Below are 26,261 nucleotides of genomic sequence, written 5' to 3'. Positions count from 1 at the left end.
GTTTTGAAGCTTTTCAAGTTTTTGAATTGGGAGCAAGCTTCCGAGGGACTGCCACTGGCTAATTAAACAAAGAACAACTAATTAAGCTCAAACTTGGCCGCGGATGGGCCTTTTTGTGCGATAACGATCCGAAGAGCTCCTCAAAGTCAACCAAGAAATGGTCAACTGACCACAAAATTGTTTTGCAATTTCCCTTTAAGCCTCCAGACTTCAACTTGATCAGAAATAGGTGGTTTGAATTGAGGAGGGGGCAGTCCACTAGTGTATCTAGAACATTGCTCCATGTTCTCTACGAGTTTGCATTCATTTTTCAACCTAAAGTGTTGTTACCTTGTGGCGACTATGGTAACTAATATACACTAGCACAAACTGGCATTGTCTACTTGTCTAATTGTCATAATTAAGGAATTGTATCATCTAACATGCTCAACAAAAATAGTGGTGTACTGATTTATCTAGCTCTGTACGCCTTCATTTAAATGATATACAATTTTAAAATTATGATGGACAGCAATGCCACACGAATGTTCAGGACAATGCAGTTTCATCTATCATGCTGTAAGGATTAATGTATGTATGCGATACGAAATTCTCTTCAGGTGCAGGTCTAACATTTGTCAACGCATTTTGCACCTCTAATGTATTTATTGGTTTGTTTGTTTTGTTTTGGAGGAAGCTGAATTAGTATCGATGCTGTATATTTTTGGTTTGGTCGGTGTTGTCTTCCGCAACTTTCTATCAGTTTGATGTATTTGCCGGTTCCCTTGTATTGACAAGGAAAGTAATATTGTCTCCATATGTCTCTCTCTCCATTTTTCTCTCACCCTCTGTTTGTCTCTCTCTCTCTCTCTCTCTCTCCCCCACCCCACCCCCACCCCCCTCTCTTTCTGTCTCTCTGCATTTGTAGACAGATTCCAGGTTCTTGCCAACAACAACCTGCAGATACACAAAGTGGCCAAGACGGACGAGGGCGTGTACCGGTGTGAGGCGCGCGTGGAGGCCAGGGGAGAGATCGATTTCAGAGACATCGTCGTCATCGTCAATGGTGAGCCAGGGACCGCCTGGAGCAGAGCAGTCACAGGCCTCCGGTGGGTCTTGGTGATAGAGCACTCCGGGGTGGTGTTAAACAATTCATCAAAGCCCGAGACAGTCTCACGACCGTGTTGGGATTCGGAGAGGAACGGCAGGGACTCCCCTGTCATATCCAATTTTCTGTATCCGAATTCATGATCCCTATAGATTTCAGGATCAAGCAGTGAATTTGGACGCACTGCGTGCACCTGGTGGTGAATTATGACATAGTTACAGTGATGACCTGTGAGGCAATTTAAAAAAAATTATTTCCAGAACCTTCCTCTGACTCGCTGTCTGCTATCTGCTGAGAATAGCTAGCCTTCACACAAGAAACGCAAGAAGAGAGAGATAGCTGGAGCCCAAGGAAGTGCCATAACTCTCTGTTTTAAACACTGTATACATGTAGTGGTACCAGGAAGGGTATTACAGAAGCAGCCCAATGTGCTTCTGTATCTTGCTTGCTGTCCCTTCAGCACCTCAGGAATTTCAGTGACCTGGGAGAGTTTCAGGACCTTGGACAGTGTCGATCCCATTCATAGGTATGGTAGCTGCTATGGCCTATTGCCAATCAGGGCAGCTGATACCTGTTGTTGGTCTGGAGAAGATACCTTTCTGCCACGTAGCTACCATGTGAGCTTGGTTATATAACTCTTTATACTTAGGGATTCTGACTACCATGCCTTTCACTGTAGTTTTTAAATTCTAATTGTGTGGACTATGTGTATGGAGAGAAATATAGAAATAGGTGACTGATCGCTACAGTTAACCAGGCAATGCAGTTTTAACCATGTCTTTAGGGTGCGTTCTCTGTGGCTTCCTCTTCAAAAATTGAATGATCAATCCTTGTACATTCTACCCCAGGGCATTGAAATTCAGGCTTGGTGCAGTGCTGGATACTCTTATGCCTTTAGCAGAACTCCAGCCTGTGACTGAGGTTTGGTTCCTGTGATCTCCCTGCTTCATCGCCACAAGAAGTGACGCTCTCCCAGAATAATGGAGAATGTTCCAACAATCGTCGGAACGTATAAGTGCCATTTGGCATTCCAGATTGGAAGTAAGAACTGAAAATATGTAAGAGTGAATCCTTAAAAAAAAAAATTTATCTCTATTGGTCACTGAGGCCGTGTCACCATTTTTCTTACTCCCTCTTATTCATACAATGTAGTGTAATCCTAAACAAATGGATTAACCAACATCATACTAGCTGCTTTGTGATGAGCCCTATTGTAAATCATCTGACCAGGTCACTGGTTTGCCTTACCATAAATCTGGGTGCAAAGGAGCTACCTGTATGTTTGAAAAGTTAATTGTATTACATGTATTTTTTTTTTTTATTAGCTTCATGTGTGCAGGTGTACAGTAGACACTGAACTCTCTATTCACTCCTACTGCCCTAATTCAATAAGGAAACCTTGTGGATCACATTCAGAATGCATTGTCATTAAACTGTCTCGCAGACCCAATGTGTTTGTTCAGCATGGCATATCTGATGACGGTGACAAAGGCCCCTGGGTAATATCACAGCTCCTTGTGTCCTTACTCTGTCTCTGTCTCAAGAACAATGACACTGAGGAACGGAATGCAGTGAGTGTGAAGGCAGATCACTGCCTTCTCTCTGCCTGGCTGTGGCTGACAGGTGCTTGTAGAAGGGAGCCATTGTCTTCAAAAGAGTTTAATAATAGCCACTGGAAGGTTAACTCGTCAGAAACCCCTGCCCCCCCCCGACCCCCTCCCATCATTATTGTGAATGAGGAGTTGGTAGTATTTTTTCTTAATGTAGTACTTATGCAGTATGTAGCAGTGTGGAATCCGAGCTCTGTCACATATTTGATACGGGCAGGAAACCAGGAAGTTGTCATTGGATATCTGTCTGAAATCTGTCATTTATTTTACCACATTCATCTTGCAAAATATATCCCATTACTAGCGGGTGCGGTTGTCATTTTGTTGTCAGCATGGCAAATTGCAAAATTCCCTTTTTGACAAATGCATCAGAATTCTCATATTAATATTCTCATATTAAAATATATGACATTTATTTAAGGAAATAGAAAGTAAATGAAGGATAAAATAAATGAGCACATCTTGTGAAGAAATTCACGCGTGATTGCCTCTGATTCACACACACCAGGCAGTAAAAGCTTCATTTAATGAATTACTTGCAAATGTCAAGTTTGTCTATTAATAATTTTACATTCTAAAAATCAAAATATAACAGGACGGAAAGTACAAGCACAAATATAATGAGGGGAAATGCATTATAGACAGATAGACGGACAGAATTTTTTCCATCGTGATAAAATAAGAATAATAATCAACCATCATCATTGTCATTGTCATACTTGCAGATGACACACAAATCCAGTGACTGATGCCAACTATGATGAATTGCTTAAATGTCCCTGCTCAGGCTACCTGCTAACTAACTAGTGTTTTCAGTCTTGGAATGGGTTCGCATTGTGATTTTTGAGTTACGATAGCTTAACAGAAAAGCAGTTAATTTACATTTTATAATATATTCCTTTCATTTTTACTGATATGGACTTGCATATTCGCTCTGTCAATATGGTCAGTCAATAGTGAAACCTCACTGCCTTGTTGAAATGCCATTGATTGCTATTTCACTGTTATTACACATTGTCTCCATAAGCATTGCATTACCTTCATTCAGGGTGACTTACACGGCTCATATTTAACAAAGCATGCATTTTTCACAGATGGACAGTAACTGGGGCTTTTCAGGTTAAGTAGCTCACTCAAAGGTACAGGAGCCAGGGGAGTTAAACCTGCAACCTCCACGCTACGAAGGCCAGAGCTTTAACTCACAGGCCATAGCACTGCCCTAGCCGACATATGCGGGAGCTCATTAGCATGCAGGTGGTTACGAATCTGCGGCCTCTCATCGGCATGCAGTAGCTCATTAACATGCCATTTCCAGTTGTCCATGGTCCCCGTGCTCCACTGAGGGGATGTTAACATGACAAAAGCGTACACCTCTCCGTGAGCGGGGGGTGGGCAGCGGCTGCCACTGCTGGGATTTTGACCTCATTTACAACCTGAAACGGGGGGGGGCGGGGGGGGGTATGTCGGAACCGCCCACTCGCTGGGCTTATTCTGACAGCAGAGGAAGCCCAGAGGGAGGGGCAGCATGCTTTGTGTGGATTAAAGCCGCCGCCCCTCTCGCCTCCTCGCTCCCCTGCTACATTTGCGGGACTTTTGGCCCCGGTGAGCTGGCAGCGTGTGCCCGGAATGTGAATGGCGCTCTGACGCTGGCAGAGGGGCCCGCTGGAGGCGGTTTTGACTGGCGCACTTAGTTCCTCCCGTGGCGCAGTTCGATGTCCCGAACGGCCGGTCGGGGCAGAACGTGTCACATTCCGGAGGATTTAGTCACTCGTCGGACCCTCAGGTTCAGTTTAACGTTAGCGGTAATGTACACTGAAGTGGCGTGAGGCTAGCTGGAAACAGTGGAGCGATCGAATCACAGGAGCCGTTACGTACAGTCCCCTGACTGACGGGTGGACCTGTGTGTACTTACTCGTATGTCTGGAATTGAATGTAATCGCACAGCCTTTGTTATAAAATAATGCATTTTAAAGCCAGCAGCTTTGTTTTAATAAAATGCTGTCACTCTTACGGTATTGTCTTCGGAGATAAGCATTTTAAAAAGGTCTTTCTGTTTCATAGTTTTAAATTCAGAAAGCAAATTTAATCAAATGAGCGCGTGGAGGCATATTAAACGGAACTTAACAATAAAGCCGCATCCTGCGTTACTGTACAAAGATAATCCCAGCGCTGGAGGGTGAATATATATACAGAATGTGCTGACGTCGAAGGATGAACACTGGAAGTCTCAGTCCGTGGGATGACTCATTCCTGGATGACCTTCATCAGGTCTCAATGCCCCCCGAACCCCTCAGCCTATGGCAAAACCAACTACGGCCCTGGCACCAAGTCACGAGGGCTATCCATGCATTAAAGTGAGACTTTCACACGTCACCGTCTGTCGGGTCACTTCTGCACTGTGCATTTGTTTAATGAGTTACAAAACATTTTTACACGTGCCAAATATTGTGATATGATTTTGAAAAAAAAAAATTATTTCTTGGTGAAGAATTCTCTTTGAACAATTTAAATTCTGTCATATGTTGCGTGCAGGATCAAGCTGCTGAACAAAAGCGACATCGTCAGTATATAAGCTTTGCAATGGGACAGAATAGTCATTTAGCAAGGCTTCTCGAAGATTGCTCTGAATGGTTAACATTCTGTCAACTTCCTGTTTTGATGTCTTTATGCTTGACAGCATCTCATATTAACAGACCTGTTACAATGCAGCCCATTCAAGCAGAAATGCAGAGAATTAAATTTGGGCTTTTGAAGATACAGCATCGATTGCGAGGAAAATCGATGGTAATCATGTTGAAAACGTTTTAGCACGACATTGTTCAGTGCCTTGCAAAATTCCGTTGTTTCCTGTCTTCAGCCCGTCAGCACAATGCATAAATCTCTGGAGGATGATCGTGCTCGTGGAAACCGATGTGCGTACGTCCGCGTGTGCGTTTGCGTGCGCGCACGTGTACGTCTGCAATCGTGTGTGTGCCTGATACGCGGACGTATGTATCGCGAGGCGTTTTCGGTTCCCGCTGTAACCGAGAGACGACTGCTGAGAGTTTAACTGAGATGAAGTGTCGTTTGCTCGAACGACGAATCATTTTTCCAGGGAATCGGACAGCCTTGTGTTTCTAATGGCACGCTTGTTAGTCTGGGTTCATTTTCTGAAGCAATGTTGTGCTTTTAGCATTTTTTTTTTTCCCCATGATTTCGACAATTAATTTTTTGTATAATTATATCTTAATGAATGTGTTCATTGTGTTAAATCACCCATAGGCATCTATTTTGCATCATTTTATCCCCCTCCTAGTGATGTATAGTCTTCATAATTCATCATTTATTTTATTAACATTCATTCCAAACCATTACACTTCCAGCATTGTTTTTCCTTCACCTTAAATTATGAGAAGAATGTAAATTGAGACCTCAAAAGCAGACGTTTCTGTTTGGGCTCTCGTTTGGCATTCATCATGCACTGTTGCTCGTTTTGGACATGCCCAGTACCCCAGCAGTGCCCCTAGCTTGCAGTCTAGTTTTTTTTTTTCTTTTTTCTTCTTTTTTTATTTCACAGAAAGTAGGGTTCATACATTGGGGAGATGTGATTATACTTCATAGGGATTATTCAAAGCAAGCCCAAATCCTCTAAAGACTAGTGCTCTATATAGCAACCTCCCTGTGCACCAGGCTCCCCAACAGAAGCAAAGCCAGTTATTGTCTTAGCATTGTGGCGACCATTGTTCACTTGCTCACCTTCTTGCAGTGCTATTTCAAACAAACAATAATCTACAATTTTACATTGTGGTTGTACACAGTTGTACATTGTGGTCAGTCAGAACCGTCTGTTACTCATTGCAAAGCACAGATAAACACCAATGATGTCTGTGCATGGCCATATTGCAAAGCAATCTCCATCTGCTTGGGATCAAAAAATGGCTATAGATATGGACGTTAATACAGCGGCTATATCTGCCAATTTAGAAACAACCTCCAAATCTGAATCTCAGCGCTGTGATTGGTTGGGGGTTGGTCAGCATTGGCTTCGGAGCAGACCGGCACCTTCCAGATCTTCCAAGACCGACACACCTGAACGGCTCGGAGCTAACAAGCGTGTGCAGCCTAAGGGTCGTCTGCTGTCGCCATGGTGATCTCTTGCGGACAGGAGAATCTCTGCTCTTGGAGCATGTCCTCCGAACGCTTTTGGCGCGGTCTCCTCGCTCGCCGATACGATCTCTCGCCAAAATGACTTGAACTGCATCCCGGCGTCCTGGCCGCGGCTGTCGATCACGCGATAGCGGCTTATTAAAGCGCCACCGCTGGAGCTCTTTATTGGACTGTTGTGAGAATGATGCGTCTGAGTAAATAGTGTTTCAGCATTATTTTCCCTTTCCTTTCCTTGATAACCTGTCAACCGCTGCTCAATGCAGTGAGCTCTGCCTCCGTCTCCTTGGTAGGTTCTCCATCGCCTTGAATCTCATTTAAATTTGCATATCAATGAGCGGGCGAGATTTGGGGCTTTTCATGAGTTTGTTATGGTGTCTATTCTTTGTGTATCTGTCACATTTCAAAGCCAGGCTTTATGTATTTGAAATTCATAAATATATTATGCCAACGTCACATCCAAGCCCACGAGCGAGGAGCACTACCTTATGGAAACCGACTCTTCTTCAAATCCCGAGTTTCAAGACTCAAAGCTTCACTTCCCTGTTCAAATGACTCTATTGCCATATTTGGCCAGTGTTTGCTGTGTTCTCCAGTTATACTGAATAATCCACAGTTGTGCTGTTCACATTTGGGGTCTCTTATTCAGAGGTGCACATGGAGCAGTGGTAAGCAACCCTGCTCCTGGATATCTTACTGTCCTGCAGGTTTTCATTTCAACCACAGTTTGGTACTCCTGACTCTACTAATTAGCAGCTTGCTAGCTGTTGAATGAGCTTTATTAGGGTTGGAGTGAAAACCCACATGACATTGGATCTCCAGGAACGGTTTTGGTTACCCCAGAGGTAGAGCAATACATTTTGGATTGAATGATTTTTAAAAAATAGTTTTATTTTTCAGAAACTTGAGAAATGTAATACAGGGGGGCAGGGGGAGTGTTATGAATGATATTGGTGAATTAAGCTGTATGCAATGTCAGTCATTTTATTCTCTGCCAGCATTCCACATTCCGAGGATAAGACTCAATCAACATGCTCTACTTTTTTCATTCCATTTGTGTTTTGTCACGTCACCAAATAGTATTTTTGAAAGAAAAAATGTTCTCATTTACTACTGAGTGAAATACAGGGATAAACACTGAAGCAATGATAAGAAAGAGAGGTATGTATGGTACATGAAATACTGACTGACTGCACTGTAAGAGATTTGAAAGCCGCGGAATGCAAATTCATTGTGTGTCGGGCTGGTTTTTTATCCACTGGGGGGGGGGGGGGGTTAAAGAGGGCTGATTGAGTCCTTTGGGCTGTGGGAGTCTGGGAATAAGCGGACTCCTTGCGTGACTCTTTTACAGTTCCTCCGGTGCTCTCCGTACCGCAGCAGTCATTCAACGCCACCGCTGACAACAAGGAGTCCGTGACCTTCACCTGCAGGGCCTACGGCTCACCGGACCCTGAGGTCACCTGGCACAGGTAAGTCACCGTCCCACCGCAGTCTACACCGGAATCTGCCATACCTATCCCAGTGTACTGAGCACACCAAATACCCACACGTCTCCAGTGTACTCCACATTCAGTGTATGGTACACACACCCGAACTAGACGGTATATTTCACAGGCAGTCGTATGTTGTCTTGGGATAAATATACTTTTTAAGCAGCAGGTTAAGTACGGTAGGATGAGCTTGTTTTCAGTTATCAGTACACACCCTGGGCTGATTTCTCTACTCTCAGCTCGCTGTACACACCCTAGGCTGATATATCTGACTGTGCTCAGCTCTAAATGCCGAAGGCTGTGCCTCTCCCCTGGTACGACTCATGCTGCCATTATAGCGTAGGCAGCCAATAAATAGGATTTTTGGTGGTTTCTTGTATTGGATTACAAAAAAGAAAAACAAGCTCAACTTTGTCTGCCCTTTAAAAAAGGTGTGACTGATGTGTTTTCTTCTGGTAAGTTTATTTGACATCTCCTTTCCCCCCAAACCTCGATGCAGGCAGACTGGCTGTACACCAGACCATTACAAATAAAGGCTTAAACCAGGCCATAGAAAAGCACTTCTCCTATGCCTGGTCATATCACATAAACACTTGTACTCCAGGCCATCTCAACTACATGCTCCCATTCCAGGCCGTATCTAAATGAACATAATGCAGTGTGACTGCCCGGAATTCTCTGGAGGGATGAAGTTCAGTGAGATTGAACTTCATAATCCTGGGTCTTCATAATGCGCATCTGCAGTATCATAGTTTGTGGTCTGTATTTGGATTGTCTTGTTAATTAAGTGTCTATGTATATGATTGTGGAAAAAGGATCACCGCTTTGTAACCTCATTCGGTTTAATGGATATTAAAGGAGGGAGAGGATTATTTGGGCAGGAGGAGAAGCTGTGCCGTGAAGCTCAAATACGGGGAGGTCTGTGGAGAACCGTACGTCTAAGAGAACCAAACTTTTTAAAAGCAAAGTTTTTTTTTTCCCGAACCCTGCCCGTCTCCCTCTCCTTCGAAGATCTTTCTGGAGCTTTTTTTATGTTGCGATCTGTGAAATTTCTTGTACACTGGCTGTGTCTTGGATTCACACAATTTCCCGTGTTAGGGCTCCCCCGCAGTCTGAATGAGCCCGCTCCTCATTTCCGCCTGCTCCCTGGCTGCAGCCAGAGACCTGCCACTTCCCCTCAGGACCTCCAATTACCTGCCTCTCCAATTTCCCTGGGGACCCGTTTCTGCTGTGTTGCAGTAATGATCCGTGTGTGTGTGTGTGTGTGCGTGCCTGCATGTGCTTATATGCAGTGTGTGTGTGTGTGTGTGTGCGCGCATTGATGATTGTATGTTCATATGGGTTCACACTAATGTGGACGTGTACATGCACGCGTACTGTACACTTGTGTATGTGTGTATGTCTGTGCAGGCGTGGGAAGCAGATCGAGGAATCGGAGCAGTACTCTCTGAAGGTCAGGGGCACCACGCTCACGGTTCGGAACATCAGACAGGACGACGGAGGCTCCTACTCCTGCAAGGCCAGCAACAAGGCCGGAGAGGCTGAACAGGAGCTCTTCCTCAAGGTGTTCGGTAAGAAATTCTGTTTATTTAACCTTCGTTTAACCAGGAATGCCCCCCACTGAGATCGAAATCTCTTTTTTACGAGGGGGACCCTGAAAGATCGTACCACGCTCCTGTGTGCGGCGTTTCGTTATGTGCTTGCAGTGTCCTGTATAACAGAGGGGTTTAACAACATCACATCTCAGCCTCTGTTTGCATGTAGCAATCCATCAGATCCAGAAGCAAAAACCAGTTAAACTTGGACTTGCATGGCGTTATGAGTCAAAACCTGATAGTGCCAGCACATACAGCAGGGGAACTGCTACTATACTGTGCATTTTATTATTTCAGCAAATAATTAACATTTTTATTATGGATTATGCCTTCTTCCACTGCAAAACTTTAATAACTGATTAAGCCTGATTGTCTTATTGTTTGCAAAATATTGCATTTGCACACATCCACAATTATATTCATACCTCCCATTTCAAAATAATACAAAATGAGGAATTTAAACTCCAGTAATTTAAAAAATAAGTTCACATTTCAGCATTAAATGCGATTAAAAAATTTAAAATTGTAGTTTCCCTTGCTTAAAATGTGTTTCTGTATTAGCCTGGTCTAACTTGATTAGAATAACGCTATAGAGAGCATATGGGCTTTTTCGTTCATTTGACAAATGGAGCAGCAACATTCCTCCTTTACTCAAAAAATCTGGGAAAAATATGTCGTGTAGTTGTGCCTCATTTTACTTGAAAATGAACAGAGCGTTGAGATTAAACAGACCATGCAGTCCACATTAATAGAATTGCAGGATCTTTCGCCGGGCTTTATTATAGGTATTATTCATTATCGGAGGTGTGAAGGGCCTCATTGGTTTCATGCACTGCTGTTCTTTCCCAGTCTCCTGTGACTAACCAGGGCACCCGTGATTACATCAGTGTATTGATCGGGGGTGCAGTCCACTCTGCAATGTGATTACGCAAGTTACATTTCAGCAATCAGTGGGGAGCTGAATTCATACCGCAGCCTGATGGACCCGGAGCCGCGGCCAGATCCAATTCAAACCTTGACTCCGGCTTTGATTTAGCTCCTCAGGTCGACCACGTGGCTCCGGTGGGCTTTCCTTCTGGGGAATGAAGCATCTCGCATGGACACACATACACACACAAGCACACACACACACACATGCACACGCACACACATGTGCACATACATGCACACACACGTGCACGCATATGCACGCACAGTGTCATGGTTGGGTGTGGGGGGCATCAGGTTTGTAGCAATGGACAGCAGGCTGGGTCAGATTTCCGAATCCACGACCACGTGGCGGTGATGTCACGTTCCAGTCAAACTAGACACTTGTGCAGTCTGAGACCAAGGGCACAGTGTTTGGTCTGAGGAGCACACCTCCCTGCTTCCCTGTGTGTCAGCTGTGAAGCTCTCACAGGTCTCTCAGCAGTGCTAAATTATTTAAAAATGTCTGGCGCATTCTTTATTGAGAGGGATTACACTTCAATTTTTTTCATAAAGCTGTCAGCATCCTTACAGATTACCGAGATTACGATGCATTACCGCTTCGTATAAATGCATGGAGATTTATTCTGCAGTCATCGAAATCCGTTCCATGTGCATGCATTAGTTTAACAAAATGCACTTTTAAATGAATAAGTTCATATGTGAGAGGCTTAGTTTTGCAAAGCTTCATGGGAAATGTAGTCATTACTGGCACAATCTTGGATGCCTAACAGACACGAAAACACATACACACAGACACAAGAAAATGAGCACTTAGAAGTACATATTGCAGGAAGTGTTGATGTTAATGGTCTTGACAAGAATACACAGAAGGTTTGAAGAGGGACTTCCAATGCTTTTGTGTTATTCATGAAAGTAGTTGGTAAGAACTCTTGCACAATGAACAAGGTCGATTTTAGTGATTCATGAAGATATAACCATAATGATTACAGCCACAATGTCCGCTTATCAGTATCTCATTATTCATGGTAAATTAACATAACAACATAGCAACCAGTGTATGAAAATGTGATTGCTGCAAATGAACAGTGCCCTGTTTTGCTAAGATTTGCTGAAAATTTCTATGACAATTTTGTACGTAAGATAGGTCTGCCATCCTGGCTTCTGTGACTTCCATTGTACAAGGAACTGTAACAATGAAATCTCATTTGAGCAAACCCTAAAATTCTCTACTACAGAACTTATTTTAAGAGGCATGGTAGAAACATTATTTGGGAAATGTATTCACCAAAGTATTTATTCTCCAAAGTTCCAAAACTTTTGGGCAGGAATTTACATACAACATCAGTACAATTGAAAATCACATTGTAAAGTAATAGCTATATTTTAAAGCAAATACCTGAAGTTATACATTTGGATATGTAAATAGTGATATCCCAGAATATCACAAAGAAGCAGGTAGTATTTTAATTTTAATTTCACTAATTACCTTAATGGTATGGCAATAAAACAAATATGGTGGTTTCACTGTTAACACAGATAATCACATAATGCTAAAAGATCTCCCAGTGCAATTTTAATGAATCAGAAAATGCTGTAATGGAACGGTGACAAATGCACTGCCAATTACTGTTAAGATTGAACCTTTTTTTATCGTTTCTTGGCTAAAGGAGACCAGAGGGGGTCTGGTTGAGCTCATTTCATTTTTTACTTAGATTTTATAAATTTTTTATTGCCTGTTTTTTTATCAGCAGAACGTGGAGCATTGCTGAAAACTATTAGCGGGTGAATTTTCCGCTCACACAAAGGACATCTTTTTTTTTTTACAGTTATTAACAACGGGAAGTGGCTCTGTAAGGACTTGCAGTGGAAGCAGAAGACCCACAGGGTGTTCAGTACGAGGCTTAACACGGTGCTAGGTTCACTGTAGACCAGGGGCGCCCAGAAAGGGCCGGTGTGGATGGGTGCAGGTTTTTTGTTTTAGCCTAGCGCTAAGACACCCGATTCTGCTTATTGAGGTCTTGTTTGAGGACCATGTTGATTAGCTAGCTAGTTGAATCAGGTGTTGTAGTGCTACTCTAAAACAGAAGCCTGCACCCGGGCCCACTCTTTTCACGTAAGATCGGACACCCCCGGCAGTAGGCATTTTGGATGTGTCCTATTTACTGTGACAGAAATTCCTCTGCTGTCTCACAGCCAAAGAGAAACCTAATCTTAATTTCCCTGAGAAGAGAGCGATAATGAAACATTGATTAATCAGTTCTTTGTAAAATAATGAGTTTTTGTCCAACAGTACTTTACTTGCAACTTACTTCCTATAAAGTACCACATAAATGTCCCATCAAGTTGTGAGCAAAATGATGATCTTATCAGGAGAACTCAAACTCTCCTAGATAGAGACTGCAAACTTAAAACATGATGAGACAAAATGCCCAATTAGACGTGTGATAAAACATTACAAAGTGAACATTAAAATTCTGTTACACTCCTTAGTTTTCACAAATGGCTCCTGCTTATTTCTTCTTCTAGTATCTAGTGCAAATACTCCTCCAACTACACAAAACCACACTCAAGAATGTACCTGTACATACAAACATATGCATGCAAATGTGTGCAAATGCCTCCACAAAAATATCCTCCTTTTTAACCTGAATAAATATTAACAGCAAAGGACAATTGTAAATTGCTCTCTGTGATCCTATTAGCAGTTACCCGATGGGCTCCTCAATAATACATATTTATTTGTTTAATAGTGGCACTGATCACTTCCTTCAGGATCTTACCTGGAGGGGAAATTATTGTACGCCGGTTAGCTCTCTAATGAGCTGAATGGCAGTGATGTTATTATTGATTTACCTACAGCTCTGTAATTGTGAAGTTTCTGTGCCTTTTGGAGACTTATCTGATACATGAAAGAATTGCTGCAGTTTACAAAGATGCCTCTAAATGAGCTGGAAGCACAATCTCCTGCAATAACGGAATAAAACAGAAGTCAACGGCAGCATTTGAAAGTGAGAGTTCCGCCCTTCACTTTATGCACTTCCAAGCTTTCCTAAGATTAGATGCCAGCTGTAGAGACTGTTCCACAGTTAACAGTCCAGAGAGCCATCTATGTGAATAGTGACTGCCCCCCCCCCCGGCTCTGTAGTGTCACTGCAGGTGTGCAGAGCGGTCAGGTGAGGGGGCCATTCGGATGGGGGAATCCCCACAGAGGGAACCCCCACGGGAGTCTGGTTTGGGTGGGGTGGCCTGGCAAGGAGCCGATCCCACCTGGTGTTCCCACCTGGTCCCCCTGCAGTCCTTCTGCTCATAATACCCGGCATCTTTCAGCTCTCTTTCATTTATTTATTTCATTTTTTGTTCTGCTTGATCATGTTTTAGTCATGAAAGTTATTAATCAGTGAGAATCGTGAAAGGCCTGCTGTGTCTCCTGGAATTGGGAACATGTTACTGTACCATTCCTCCCCTCTCTTTGAGGCGTTGGGGACATGTTACCATTCTCCCCTCTCTTTGAGGCATTGGAGACATGTTACCATTCCTCCGTTACCATTCCTCCCCTCTCTTTGAGGCATTGGGAACATGTTACTGTACCATTCTCCCCTCTCTTTGAGTCATTGGGGACATGTTACCATTCTCCCCTCTCTTTGAGGCATTGAGGACATGTTACCATTCTCCCCTCTCTTTGAGTCATTGGGGATATGTTACCATTCTCCCCTCTCTTTGAGGCGTTGGGAACATGTTACTGTACCATTCTCCCCTCTCTTTGAGGCATTGAGGACATGTTACCATTCTCCCCTCTCTTTGAGGCATTGGGGACAAGTTACCATTCTCCCCTCTCTTTGAGGCATTGAGGACATGTTACCATTCTCCCCTCTCTTTGAGGCATTGGGGACAAGTTACCATTCTCCCCTCTCTTTGAGGCATTGGGGACATGTTACCATTCCTCCGTTACCATTCCTCCCACTCTCTTTCAGTTCATTATTCCCTCCTCTGCCCTGGAGGTCACCGTGGCAATGGGGGATGAGCATTTTATCCTTCCGCACATCTTTAAATCGAAAATTGCGTGTTTTTAAATTCAATCCATGTCTTTACATATTTACTTATTCCTTGGTGCTTTTAAGCTTCCAGTTGGGGGGGGGGGGAAACAGCTATGTTATTCATAATTCATGGCATGAGGCGCGGGCCCTTGTCATGTAGGGAGGGCTCAGGCAGCCATTTGTGCGAGTGGCTTATCTGGGGGAGACAGAGGGCAGCTGTGGAGCATGCGCTGGAACGCCACGCTTACCGCTAGTGCGCCGTGCCGCGCCGCGCTGTGGGAAGGCTCATCGAGGCGGCCGCGGGGCGCTAAATATACCCACCCCCCCCCCAGTCTGCTGGGACGCCACGGAGCGGGGGCCACTCAGAGCGTCCCAGCGATGCCGCTCTGAGCAGGGTAGGAGGGGGGGGAGGGACCCAAGAGGATAACTACTTGCCGGGCTGTTGCACTGACCCAGAACTATGAGTGAAGCGCTGATACGGTACTGACCCTGTTCACATGAGAGGGGCGCACACTTCTCTTCTCCTGTCGTTTGACGACTGCTCCTCCCACACAGTCTACATGAAAAAAGAAAGATTGAAAAATGTGAGAGAGAGTATGAAAAGAGGCAAGTGAGAATTGAGAGTCTGCTATTTTTAAATAATGGGGGAAAATGAACCCTGAATAGGTTTTTTTTTTTTTTGTTTTTTTTTGTCTTCGAAGTGATGAAACGGTGGAACGATTTGCGCTGTCGATAGGTGAACAGCGGTGCTGTATGTGGAATAGCAAAGTGCAGAACAGCTTAAATGTGCTTTTTCACATTAATCTCTCCTAGGATTCTCAGTCACTGACACTCTCCCTCCCCTGTCCTGTCACTGTGTGTCCTGTCCTGTCCACCCCCCCCCACCCCCCCGCAGTCCAGCCCCAGATCACCCAGCTGCGGAATGTGACGGCGGTGGAGGACAGCGCCGCCATGATCTCCTGCACCGCCGAAGGGGAGCCCCTCCCCGAAATCTCCTGGAGGAGGGCGAGTGACGGGAAGAGCTTCGCTGATGGAGACAAGGTGCTGGAGCCGAGCGCTGCCGGGTGTCACGTTGACCACATTAATATTTACAGCAGGTTCACGGACCGTGCCCCCCTCCTTCCCCACTTCCTCCAGGGCCCCAGACAACGTTACTAGGTCCCCCCCCCCCCCCCACACCCCCCCCCAATGTCCTCCTCCCTTCTGGTGATGGCCCTGGGGTGACGGCCCGCAGGGCTATAAAAATGTTCAGCAATAGCTCAGGCGCAAACACTGATACCGCACGCGTGTTGTAAACGGTCACCGCGCGTAGCTATTATGCATGCAGTAAATCCACACCCTACGCGCCGACAAACAAGCGCTGAGCAGTCGCCGCCGACAGCTGTGCGCGCATTCTCCGCATTAATTATGGGGGAACGCGGACGCCACAGGTGGCATTTGCAGCCCATGCACCATCCCACGCACAATTTTACAAGTCATTTTATGAGCTGGCAAATATTTTAGAGCAAGAAGCGGCAGGATCCAAATTCATTTTTTCGTACGGTTTTTTTTTTTTTTTTCCCCACTTTTGAAAGAAATTATTTGACTGAGCTTTTGCATGTGGGAGGAACTGAAGGATTCGACTGCACTGGGCTTCTCTGTGATCAGTCAGGCAATAAGGGCAGCTAGTTTGGTAAGCAGGAATGGAACAGAGAGATTTATTTTGCATAAATGGCTAGCCTTGATGCATGCATTTGAAGTTAAATTTTGTCCATTTCGCGATCAAACTGTGTTCAGTTATCCATGTGATAAACTGTGCCCTTAAAAGAATACAGATTTTTGTTGTCCTTCAAGCTGCTTTGACCACCCTTATGACAACAGTCTGCTTTCTCCATAGCCCACAATCCTGTAGCAAAGGACAGGCCACCTCTTCCATCTCGCTCTCTCTCTCTCTCTCTCTCTGTCTGGTGATAAAGATGCATAACATGCTTTGCAGTTTTATTTACAGCTCCTAAAAAATTGAGACCACATCATGTGTGTGTGTTAAATCTAGGTTTGCAGATAATTTATTCAGATAACTTGGAGAAAATGACAACTGATTGCACATTATTGTTATACATCGAATAATGCAAACTATACAAACTTGTACCCATAAATGAATAATAAAAATAACAAATATTGTTGAACCATCAAAATTTGGTGGAGTAACCCCAATTCTTCTTCAAGTAATATGGGGTGGTCTCTAAAGCTGTATACATGTATTCATTCTCAGAATATAGGTGAATGAAAAAGTAATTATGTGTGAGGCATAAGAGTTTAATTAGGTGCCTTTGCTGGACACCTCAGTCTTTAACTGGACTGATTTATATTCTAAATTGTGGGAGAGGGGGTGCCCTAATTCCTTATAAGGGTCCATGGTGCCAAGGCAAGAAAAACTGATTTATAAACCCTGATGTATAGAATAATACATTCTTCCAGAGAGCAGGCAGACTGTTACATTTCATCACTGCATGTTCAGTACACAGCAACCTTGCATCAATTCAGCGATACTAAAAGAACACTGCACTAATGGTGCATGTTGGATGGCAAACGTTTTCCGCTTTGAAAGACTAATTTAACCATTAATTTATTAATACGTAGACACAGACTGTGGGGGAATATTCATCAAATATTGGCCAGCGGCCTGGCGGGTTCTTGAGTGTTTTCCCTGAAAGCAATGAAGAGCGATTGCACTTTCCCCTGCTCTCTACTTTTAATCTGATTATTCGGATGGCGATGGCGAAATGTGAAATGCATAATTAAAGTGAAAAATAAATACACAATATTAACGGCGCCTGGCTCCCGGGTAGGACCGGGCTGTGTCTGAGGCGCTGGGCAATTCACTTAATAAATAGTCTCAGCTCACCTCCGTCTTAATGCCCTCCTCGCAAGACGGAGTGCGTTCCCGTCTGAGCCATTAGAGCGCGCCCTCTCCGAATCACAATGTCACCTCGCCGCCGCGGCGTATCGGCGACGCGATGAGGTCATCACGGGTCCGCCTTGCCACGAGGACGCCGTTTTCCGCGCGCGCGCGTTAGCCGTGCCCCTTGTTGTAATATAACCACGGTTTATAGCGCAGGAAGGAACCCCCGTCAAGTGGTGGGCGACTGACTGGGATGGCAATCATGCAAACAGCCACACACATAGCTGTGAAACTTTCTCAATATTTTCTTTTTTTATATATAATAGTAAGTCTCAGTCTGTAGAAGTGTAAACTTTTTTTTTTTCGAGGTGGGCTGGTAGACGATTGCAATCATTTGGCGCCTCGCGGCTGAAAGCCTTTCTTCGGCACTTACTACGTACCCTTGAGACGCAAATGCACTGTTTTCTAAGAGAATAATCATCGCCGCACTCATTTAACAATGCTTTAGAATAGTTGGGGGCTTTTATGCTCAATAAACTGAGGCCCGGAGTGGCTGTTGTTCAGTATTAAATGCAGTAGTCTTGCACAGTGATGGTCTGTGACAGGTAAGTACGCACACTCACAGCAAAGCGACATTGACATCGCTCCAGAAGAAATATGCGCCTTTTTTTTTTGTTTGTTTTTTTTGTAAGCAGAATCCATTCCACAATGTGTCATTGTGAACAGGATGTGTTTGTGCAGTCCAGAATGTCAGTTAAGTGTAACTGCTTTTTTCAATTGTAAAGGAAAGACGGCATAGCTCTGCACAGTGGCATTTATTCATTACATTTATTGTTGCTGTGTTTTCTTGCTGATTGTCAGCATGTTTCAAAAACATTAGCAAATTAAGACAGTGAGAAACGCTGTGTTTCTTGGAATTTGTCGATTGTAGCCAGTCATGGGATCGGACAGGTAATTTTTGTTGGTACCAAATGATAAGGTATAGGAGTTTGTCTTATTTGTAACCAACTTTAAGTGATGAGCCTAAGGAAAACAGGGAGGCCTACTGTGACTCCGAGGCGTAGGAATGCAAGAAGGAGCGGGTTAGTTTGAATCATTTCAATTCAGAAACAACACATTTGCTGCCCATCTGTCATTGAGGGAAAACTCCATTTGAGGTGATGGAGGCTAAGAGCTAAACGCCTGTGAAATGGGCAGATTTGTTTTTGTTTCCGTTTTTTTTTTCTTCTGGCCGGCCCCTGGAAAAGAGGCGAAATCTATCACCTTTCTGTCAGGGCCGAAAAGACGCATCCGGGGAAGTTCCTCTAGCTCAGTGATGCTGTTGCAGTGTTTTACCCTCTCCCACAGATCTGGGAGGAATATTAAACAGCCCCTGTCCCCAATCTGGGGTGTGAGCTGCGTTATAAAGGCCTCCCTGGACTTTGACTGGAGGAAAACTAAAGAACACCTCTGGGTGTTTGGCTGAATGTGTGGTGTGTTAAGCTGAGCTCTAACCCATTTGGGGTCCCTCTGCAATAAAGCAGTTGATGTTGTGGATATAAATGCATGATAATAGTTGAAGTTCTGACACATCTTGGGCTTGCTGCACTTGGCTAAAGATGTGTGTTTATTCCAGAGGCAATCGACAGTTGTAACACTTGTTTATGTTTGTCCTTCTAAGTTCTGACACATCTTGGGCTTTTCTTCATTTGGCTGGAGATGTGTTTATTCCACGGGCAATCAACACTCGCAAAACTCATTTGTGTTTGTCATTCAAAGTCAAAGACAGTGCGCTCTAGTGGTTTTATTGAATATCCTACCCTTGTCTCTGAGAGATCTGTCTTGGCTTTGGAAGTGTAGCTCCTACAAGCTGGTGTTTTGATGCTGCACTGTGACTGACAACAGTCTAATTTTCTCGTCTCCGCCGTGGAACAGTTGTCTCTGTGCAGAGTCGTGAATCGGCAGGCGTACCGGAGCCGTGTTTGGCTCCCCTTCCGCAGACCCCCACCTACAGTAGCTCACACCTGAGACAGAGCCTCCACAGCCAAAGAAGGCCGCACGAGCCGACAAGATGGCGCTTTTTTCTCGCACTGCCGCTCCGTCGAGGGAAAAAGCTTTCCTCCCAGGGGCAGCGACACGCAGTGGGAGGAGCGCACACAAAATATTTACAGTTTTCACCAATATGTCCCCGGGACCTGAGAGCAGAAACATTTCCAGGAGCGCATCGGCGCTTTTTTTTTTTTTTTAACGTTTATTGAACCCGCTCCCAGCATGCGAACGCGGGCCAGGCTCAGAACATAAATCTGCCGGAGAGCCTTTTTTTTCTTTTTTTTTTTTTTTCACGGTGACAGCTCCGGGCTGGCGCCATCTGCTTGTGTACTAAGCAGATGAAATGGAGCCGGAAGCAGCCTCTACAGAAGCGCGTGGGCCGCGAGAAGCCTGCTGTCTGAGTGGGCACCGTGCTAAACAATTCAGCTGATTACCACAGCGTACGCCACGAGCACAGTTCTCCCCCCCCCCCCCTTACGAGGAGCTTAAAACCCATCGATTTCCGCGCACCGCAAATGCAAGTCCTTTTCCCGGTACAGGGAACTTAAATCTGTCAGGCACGCCGTATCGCGCGGGGCGTCTTCCAATTCGGAGAACCTTTCCCCATCGATTGGTGCATACCACAAGCAATCTCTTTCGCTCACAGCGAACTTAGGCCTCTTGATCGTTACGCCACGAACAAGGCGCCTCTTACTGGTAACATATTGCATATTTAAAGCCGGCGAGTTCCATCAGAACTGTGTGCTTTTTTTCAATAAAACATCGCTCATCCATTATCATTCCATCCAATGTCATTACCGCAGTTTCGAAATAATTGTGTGGGTTGTCTTCCTCATTTCGGGAGTGATAAGAGCTGTGGCATTTTAAAGGATACCTTTTTCAGTTCATGGTATATGGCGTATTGATTTGTTGTCTCCTCGAACAACTGATGGCTTAGTGGGTGTATCTAATTGTTTACCTGGAATCTGTCTGTTTCTGCACAGTGTGCGCGTATGCTGCCGCTGCTGTAGAATCTGCACGTGTGTGGACAGGGATATTCACATGCGTATTAAACAAGGTTAACGTGCGGGTCAATATTAAAGCGCCGTTTTCATCGGATCCTGTGATTTAATCTCGTATGCAGGAGGCACTACGTGGCCGCTGACTCTGCTGCCGATGCAAATAGGGGCTCTTCCCACGCGAAGGGCCGCGTTTAAAACCTTAGTGTCGACGCCTGGCCTCCCATTTAAACCAGGAAGGCGTGAGATGTCAAGAGGAATACAGGTGTGTCATTCAGGCTAGCAGGAGCAGCTTTTCATAGTTACTTACGCATTCAAGAGTGAGTAATTCGTTTACGGCGCTTTCCCTGAGCGATTAGCCGGTTACCGCGTGCAACGGAAATCTCCGGAGGATTTAACGCGTCGACACGGTTACATGTCAGCCACAGACAGATGCTAACTCTGCCAGAAACACCCATATTATCCAGTATTCAAAATGTTTGCAAAATTATTTACACGTGAAAAGAGCATGACTTTATAAACAGAGCAAAATTTCTTCTGACTATGAAGTATAATACATTTTTATAACACTGTCGATTTTGTTTTTAAATGTCATTGAATACTGTTGCTTAGATTGCTTTTGCTTTTAAATTACCTGTCTAGAGTAACATTAAGTGGTTTGTAAACAGTCAAACAGCGAAGACGACTGAAGGCATTGTTAGACCTGGACTCCCTCTTGTACATGTCCTTCATGGGGCAGAATGTGTGCGTCTAATTTCCCCGTTCCGTGGTGCCCCCTGCAGAGCTCGGACGGGCGGGTGGAAGTTCGCGGTCGTCACGGGAAGTCCATGCTGACCATCAGCGGGGTGAAGCTGTCGGACTGGGGTCGCTTCGACTGCGAGGCCCTCAGCTGGATCGGAGGTCACCAGAAGAGCATGTTCCTGGACATCGAGTGTGAGCGCAGAGCGCACTGCAAGCAGGCTGTGCTAGCGCGTGCACAGATAGCTGCCCACGCAAAACGCATAAAGCTGGCTGCCGAATTCACAGCATGTAACCTAACCTACACAAACATGTCACATGCAGCCTACATCACCCATGCAATAGGTGGAACATATAAATACAGCAGATTTCATCTTCCCATAAGACGCATGCACACACGCACATGCACACACAGGAACTGACATGTATGTACAGTGTAGCATTAAATGTGAATTTATATTATTTATGTATATCCTGTGGTGTTACTGAAATCAAACTTTAAACACACATTTGTTTTGCTTTCATCTAAAACTCTAGAGTCCGTTTAGATGATAGACACTCTACTGCATAGGTCAGGTAGAGGAAATCACAGAAGAACACAGGAGAGCATAAAGTAGTGAACAGCTGTGAAATGTGCCGAGCTAGAAAAGAGAGGATTCTTTGCCTAATGCCGGTGTTAAACAGGAAGCGACAGACCACGTTCCATGCGAAAACGCTTGTAGGTGGCACATTTTTCTTCTCCTGCCCTGGATTTTACGACCGCGTTTATATTGACCGTTGTTGTCAGAATGAAACGCGCGGCCTGCTTCACTGTTGATTCTGCACCAGGGTCCAAACCTCAACGACTATCACTGTCACGGCGCGCCATACCGCCAGATTGCCCAGTCAACGGCACGATTACGGTGCATAGCGATGGCGCTCGCGGGTGTGTCGGGGGAGCCGTTGAAAAGCCTGATTGCACACAGTGGCAGGGTGCTTAAACGATCCCTGGCACACTGATGGACTCGTTTATCCAGACGCACAGCTCGCTGAAGCCAGCCATCAGTCTACTCGATGGAGACTTGAGAGCAATCATACACCAGACTTGCACTAATAGAGGCTATAGGCAGCCGTTCAGAATGTAGCCGATTTAATTGTTGTCTGCAACCGCGCAGCTTCGCGATAGGATGTCCTGTGTGTTTAGCAATATTGTGATGTAGATGTCATAGTTGGTAATGGCCTGCGAGTGTTTGACATGACGATGAATTGCAGACAGATGTTCCAGGGAGTCAAATTATTATTATTATTTTTTTTTATTCTTTTGGTTTAGACATGCTCTCATTTCCGACCTGATCACGCTACCCCTAGGTTTAGACACACCTTCTTTTTGGACACAACTACTGACCCTCTCAACTCAGAGCTCTGTGTGTGCGGGTGCAACTCTGATTTATTTGTTTTTTTTTCTCCTCCTTGGTTTAGATGCACCCAAGTTTCAGAGCAATCATACCATCTACTACTCATGGGAAGGAAATCCAGTCAACATCAGCTGTGAAGTGATGGCGAACCCCCAGGCCTCCCTTCTGTGGAAGAAGGACAGACAGACCATCTCCACCGAAGGCCCAGGCAGCGCCCGCGTGTACAACAGCGAAGGCCGGTCGCTGCTAGAGGTAAGGCTGTTAGTTAGACTTCTGCTGGGCTGCACCATTGGAGTGTGACTGCATGTTGTCTGCACTCTAAAGCTATTATTGTATCTTAACTGTGGTGAGACGTACATGGTGATGCGGTGGATAGCACTGTTGCCTCACAGCAAGGAGGTCCTGGGTTAGAATTATGGAGCCTTTCTTTGTTGAGTTTGCTTGTTCTCTCCATGTCTATGTGAGTTTCCTTTGGAACTTGCAGGTTAGGCTAATTGGAGAGTCTAAATTGCTCGTATCTTGCGTGACCCGGTAATTGATCAAGGTCTGCCATCTTCAAGGACATTCTGACTTGTTAAATTCTCCTTGGAGAAGCTAGGAACAAGGAGCTAGAAGGCTACCAAAGGGTGCTTGAGCAAGGAAACATGAGTGCATCCTTTGTGGAGGTATTTTTTTCAGAACATGTGTCGTATAAATGATCAACCCATGTGGATCTACCTCTCTCCATCTGCCACATCAGTAACTGACGTGGTTTTGAACTGACGCTTGAATATGGACATCCCATTTTCCTAATATGTTCAATACGATTCCTCAGTCCTTGCGTCCTTTCCTGCTTTTCTTGTGTCTCGAGGTGAGCAAGGAGAACAAGAAGAAGCAGAGAAAAATAAGCAAATGTAATGAGCCCTGAGTATGATGGATTGGTATGTATGGATGGAGCTACAATGAAATGTGACTCAAGTTTTAGAACTACATTAATACAAGGGTTGTAACCGCAGTCTTCCCAAGCTACACTGATAGTGTCATTCCTTTTAGTAGGTGAGCTGAACAGTCTAGACAGGCTGTGGTTATGACAGCCATTTTATACTTGCTCTACTGTAATACCATATCGGCAGTGGTCATGCACTCACCACATTGGTGATGCCAATTGCCACTTTTACCAGAATTGCAGTGTCTTTCCGGTGCAACCAGTTTCATAGTGCTAGTATTTTTCTGTCCCCCAGTAAAATGATAATGAAAAAAATTTGATCACTATTACCATTTTTTTAAAATTTCGGTCAATAATCACTAATCACAATATCACTATTACCATCAAGCAAGCAGGTAGACAACTGAGGGGAAAAAAACAAAATGTGTCAGCTGTCAACAACGTGCAAGGCTGTGAGCGAACATAAGGCAGTTTCAGGGGTATGAGAACATGATTTTCAGGGTTGTGAGTGCTGGGACCTGGGGTCTGTGCCCCAGTTGAGCTTTAAGTCTCGCAGTGCCCCTGGTCTGTTTCGTGTTTTGTAAAAACCCCTGACTGACCTCTCTCCCATTTGGTCCAGGTCACCCCGATGTCAGACAGAGACTTTGGGAGATACAACTGCACAGCGAGGAACAACATTGGAGTACGGTACCAGGAGTTCATCCTGGCTCAGGCAGGTGAGTGGCTGAGGTGGAGACCATGCTTAGTGCAGAAAAACAGTAAGAGGTGCCAAGGTGTCCGTTTGGCTGTTTCGTTTTAATAGCATGGACACATTCATGAACGCAGTCAGGCCAGATCACTGTTAAAAACAGTCATTCACCATTACGTAGCACAGACCCTTAACACAGATCACTGTTGTAACATGGACTGACTTGCTGTAGCCCTGGCGCACCCATTCCCTGTCACTTTGACCAGTTTGCAGTGCAGAATCACCCGTTTTTACCATAACCCACGGAACGATTTGCAGCAGCGCGCCCCTGGGTTTTTGTAGCCGCGGAAAGTTCCGGAAGCGCAGCAGGGAGACACGGTTAACGCGCTCAGTTCCGAGAGGCACAGGAGCCTCTTTCACTGCCGGACGCTTGCTGAGCGGGCGCTTCCGAATTAATGAAAAAGTCCGGCTCCTAACGAGCGCGAATTCACTGGGATAAGAATGTTTCCTCTTCAATTTGTCATCGATTTCCGCTGCTGTGACTGATTTGCGGCGAGAGCTAAAGGTGCAAGACGGGAAACTCTTTCCTTCAGGGTGAGGATTTTTTCGGGCGGCGTATGGACAGTAACGTATGTAAAGCTTTGATAAGGGTAATTGCTTTAAGTGTCCCGACAGGTTGAAAACCCATAAACCTTGTCGCACGCTCGCGATAGATTTACAACGTTGTTAAAGGTTCCATGGCGGGACGCGACAGGGCCGACGCCGCGGGAGCAGGACCGTGAATCCGCGGCGGGCGAAGTCGGTATTTTTCAAACGGAATGGCTGCCGCGCGGCGGCATCGTTGCGTATCTTCGGAAGGCGCGTTCTGCGCCCGGGGATTCCGATTGGATGCTCCGCCGCGGAGGCGGCGATCGTCCCCGGCGTCTCCGCCGCTGTTCGTACAGGGAGCCCCCCGCCTAGAGGGGGTCTGAAATCCCACCCCAGCCTCATTTCATGTTTTATTAACGGAGGCGTGATTTGTATTCGAGACCAGGCCGCTCTCACACCACTCACAGCGAAAGAAAAAGGGAGCGATCCTGTAGGAGGCTGACTGCACAGTGCATTAATACCAGAATGGCGTCCTTGCCTCTGATTGAAATCTTGTCTGAACGGCTGCCAGGCTATAATTCACACCAAACTATTAGTCACAGTTCCCAACATTGGTTGAACAGGCAGACTGAGGTTAGTGTTCCATGATTATAGAATATGAGATCATTTGAATGAGTCCCTAATATCACAGATTTAATTGTGCCGTTTATAATAATAGTGATTGTAATAATATGAAAGTTTGATGGGAAGTATAATTAAAATGCACTAAACGAAAGAAAAAACTAAGAAGCATTCTCTATTCCTGCTGTTCAATTGAATCTCAAATTCAGTATTTACTGTACTTGTAGCTGATTCTCATGGGCAACACACACACACACGCATGTGTGCACAGACACACAGGTGCACGCACTCACACACGCACTCAGATTTCATATAGACACCCGTGCACACACACAACCCTGTCGGATATATGCCTGTAGATATGTTGCGGGTATTGTTGGTAATTTAGATGTCCTGGGCGCAGTGTGTAGATCATTGGATGAAGTCGTTTATTTGGGAGGGGATGGGAGACTGGCAGTTTATATGAGGGGGGGGTGGGGCAGTTATGAGGTGGTGTGGAGACTGGCACAGT

General features: G+C 45.1%; 1 protein-coding gene across 10 annotated transcripts in view; it reads left to right on the top strand.

The window, feature by feature from the left end:
* LOC135241228 (neural cell adhesion molecule 2-like) overlaps positions 1-26,261 on the top strand; it is a 258,308-nt gene that overhangs the window by 193,155 nt on the left and 38,892 nt on the right. For all 10 annotated transcript variants that reach the window (XM_064311446.1, XM_064311445.1, XM_064311450.1 and 7 more), the window contains 7 exons: positions 908-1,045; positions 8,192-8,309; positions 9,741-9,901; positions 15,785-15,930; positions 21,579-21,729; positions 22,993-23,180; positions 24,473-24,569. In XM_064311446.1, coding sequence (XP_064167516.1) covers positions 908-1,045; positions 8,192-8,309; positions 9,741-9,901; positions 15,785-15,930; positions 21,579-21,729; positions 22,993-23,180; positions 24,473-24,569 — 999 coding nt within the window. The remainder of the gene's footprint in view (positions 1-907; positions 1,046-8,191; positions 8,310-9,740; positions 9,902-15,784; positions 15,931-21,578; positions 21,730-22,992; positions 23,181-24,472; positions 24,570-26,261) is intronic.

The sequence above is a fragment of the Anguilla rostrata genome, chromosome 15 (genome assembly GCF_018555375.3).
Source record: "Anguilla rostrata isolate EN2019 chromosome 15, ASM1855537v3, whole genome shotgun sequence".
NCBI classification, from domain to species: domain Eukaryota; kingdom Metazoa; phylum Chordata; class Actinopteri; order Anguilliformes; family Anguillidae; genus Anguilla; species Anguilla rostrata.
The sequence above is the reverse complement of the archived record's forward strand: the minus strand, read 5'-3'. Positions and strand labels throughout refer to the sequence as shown.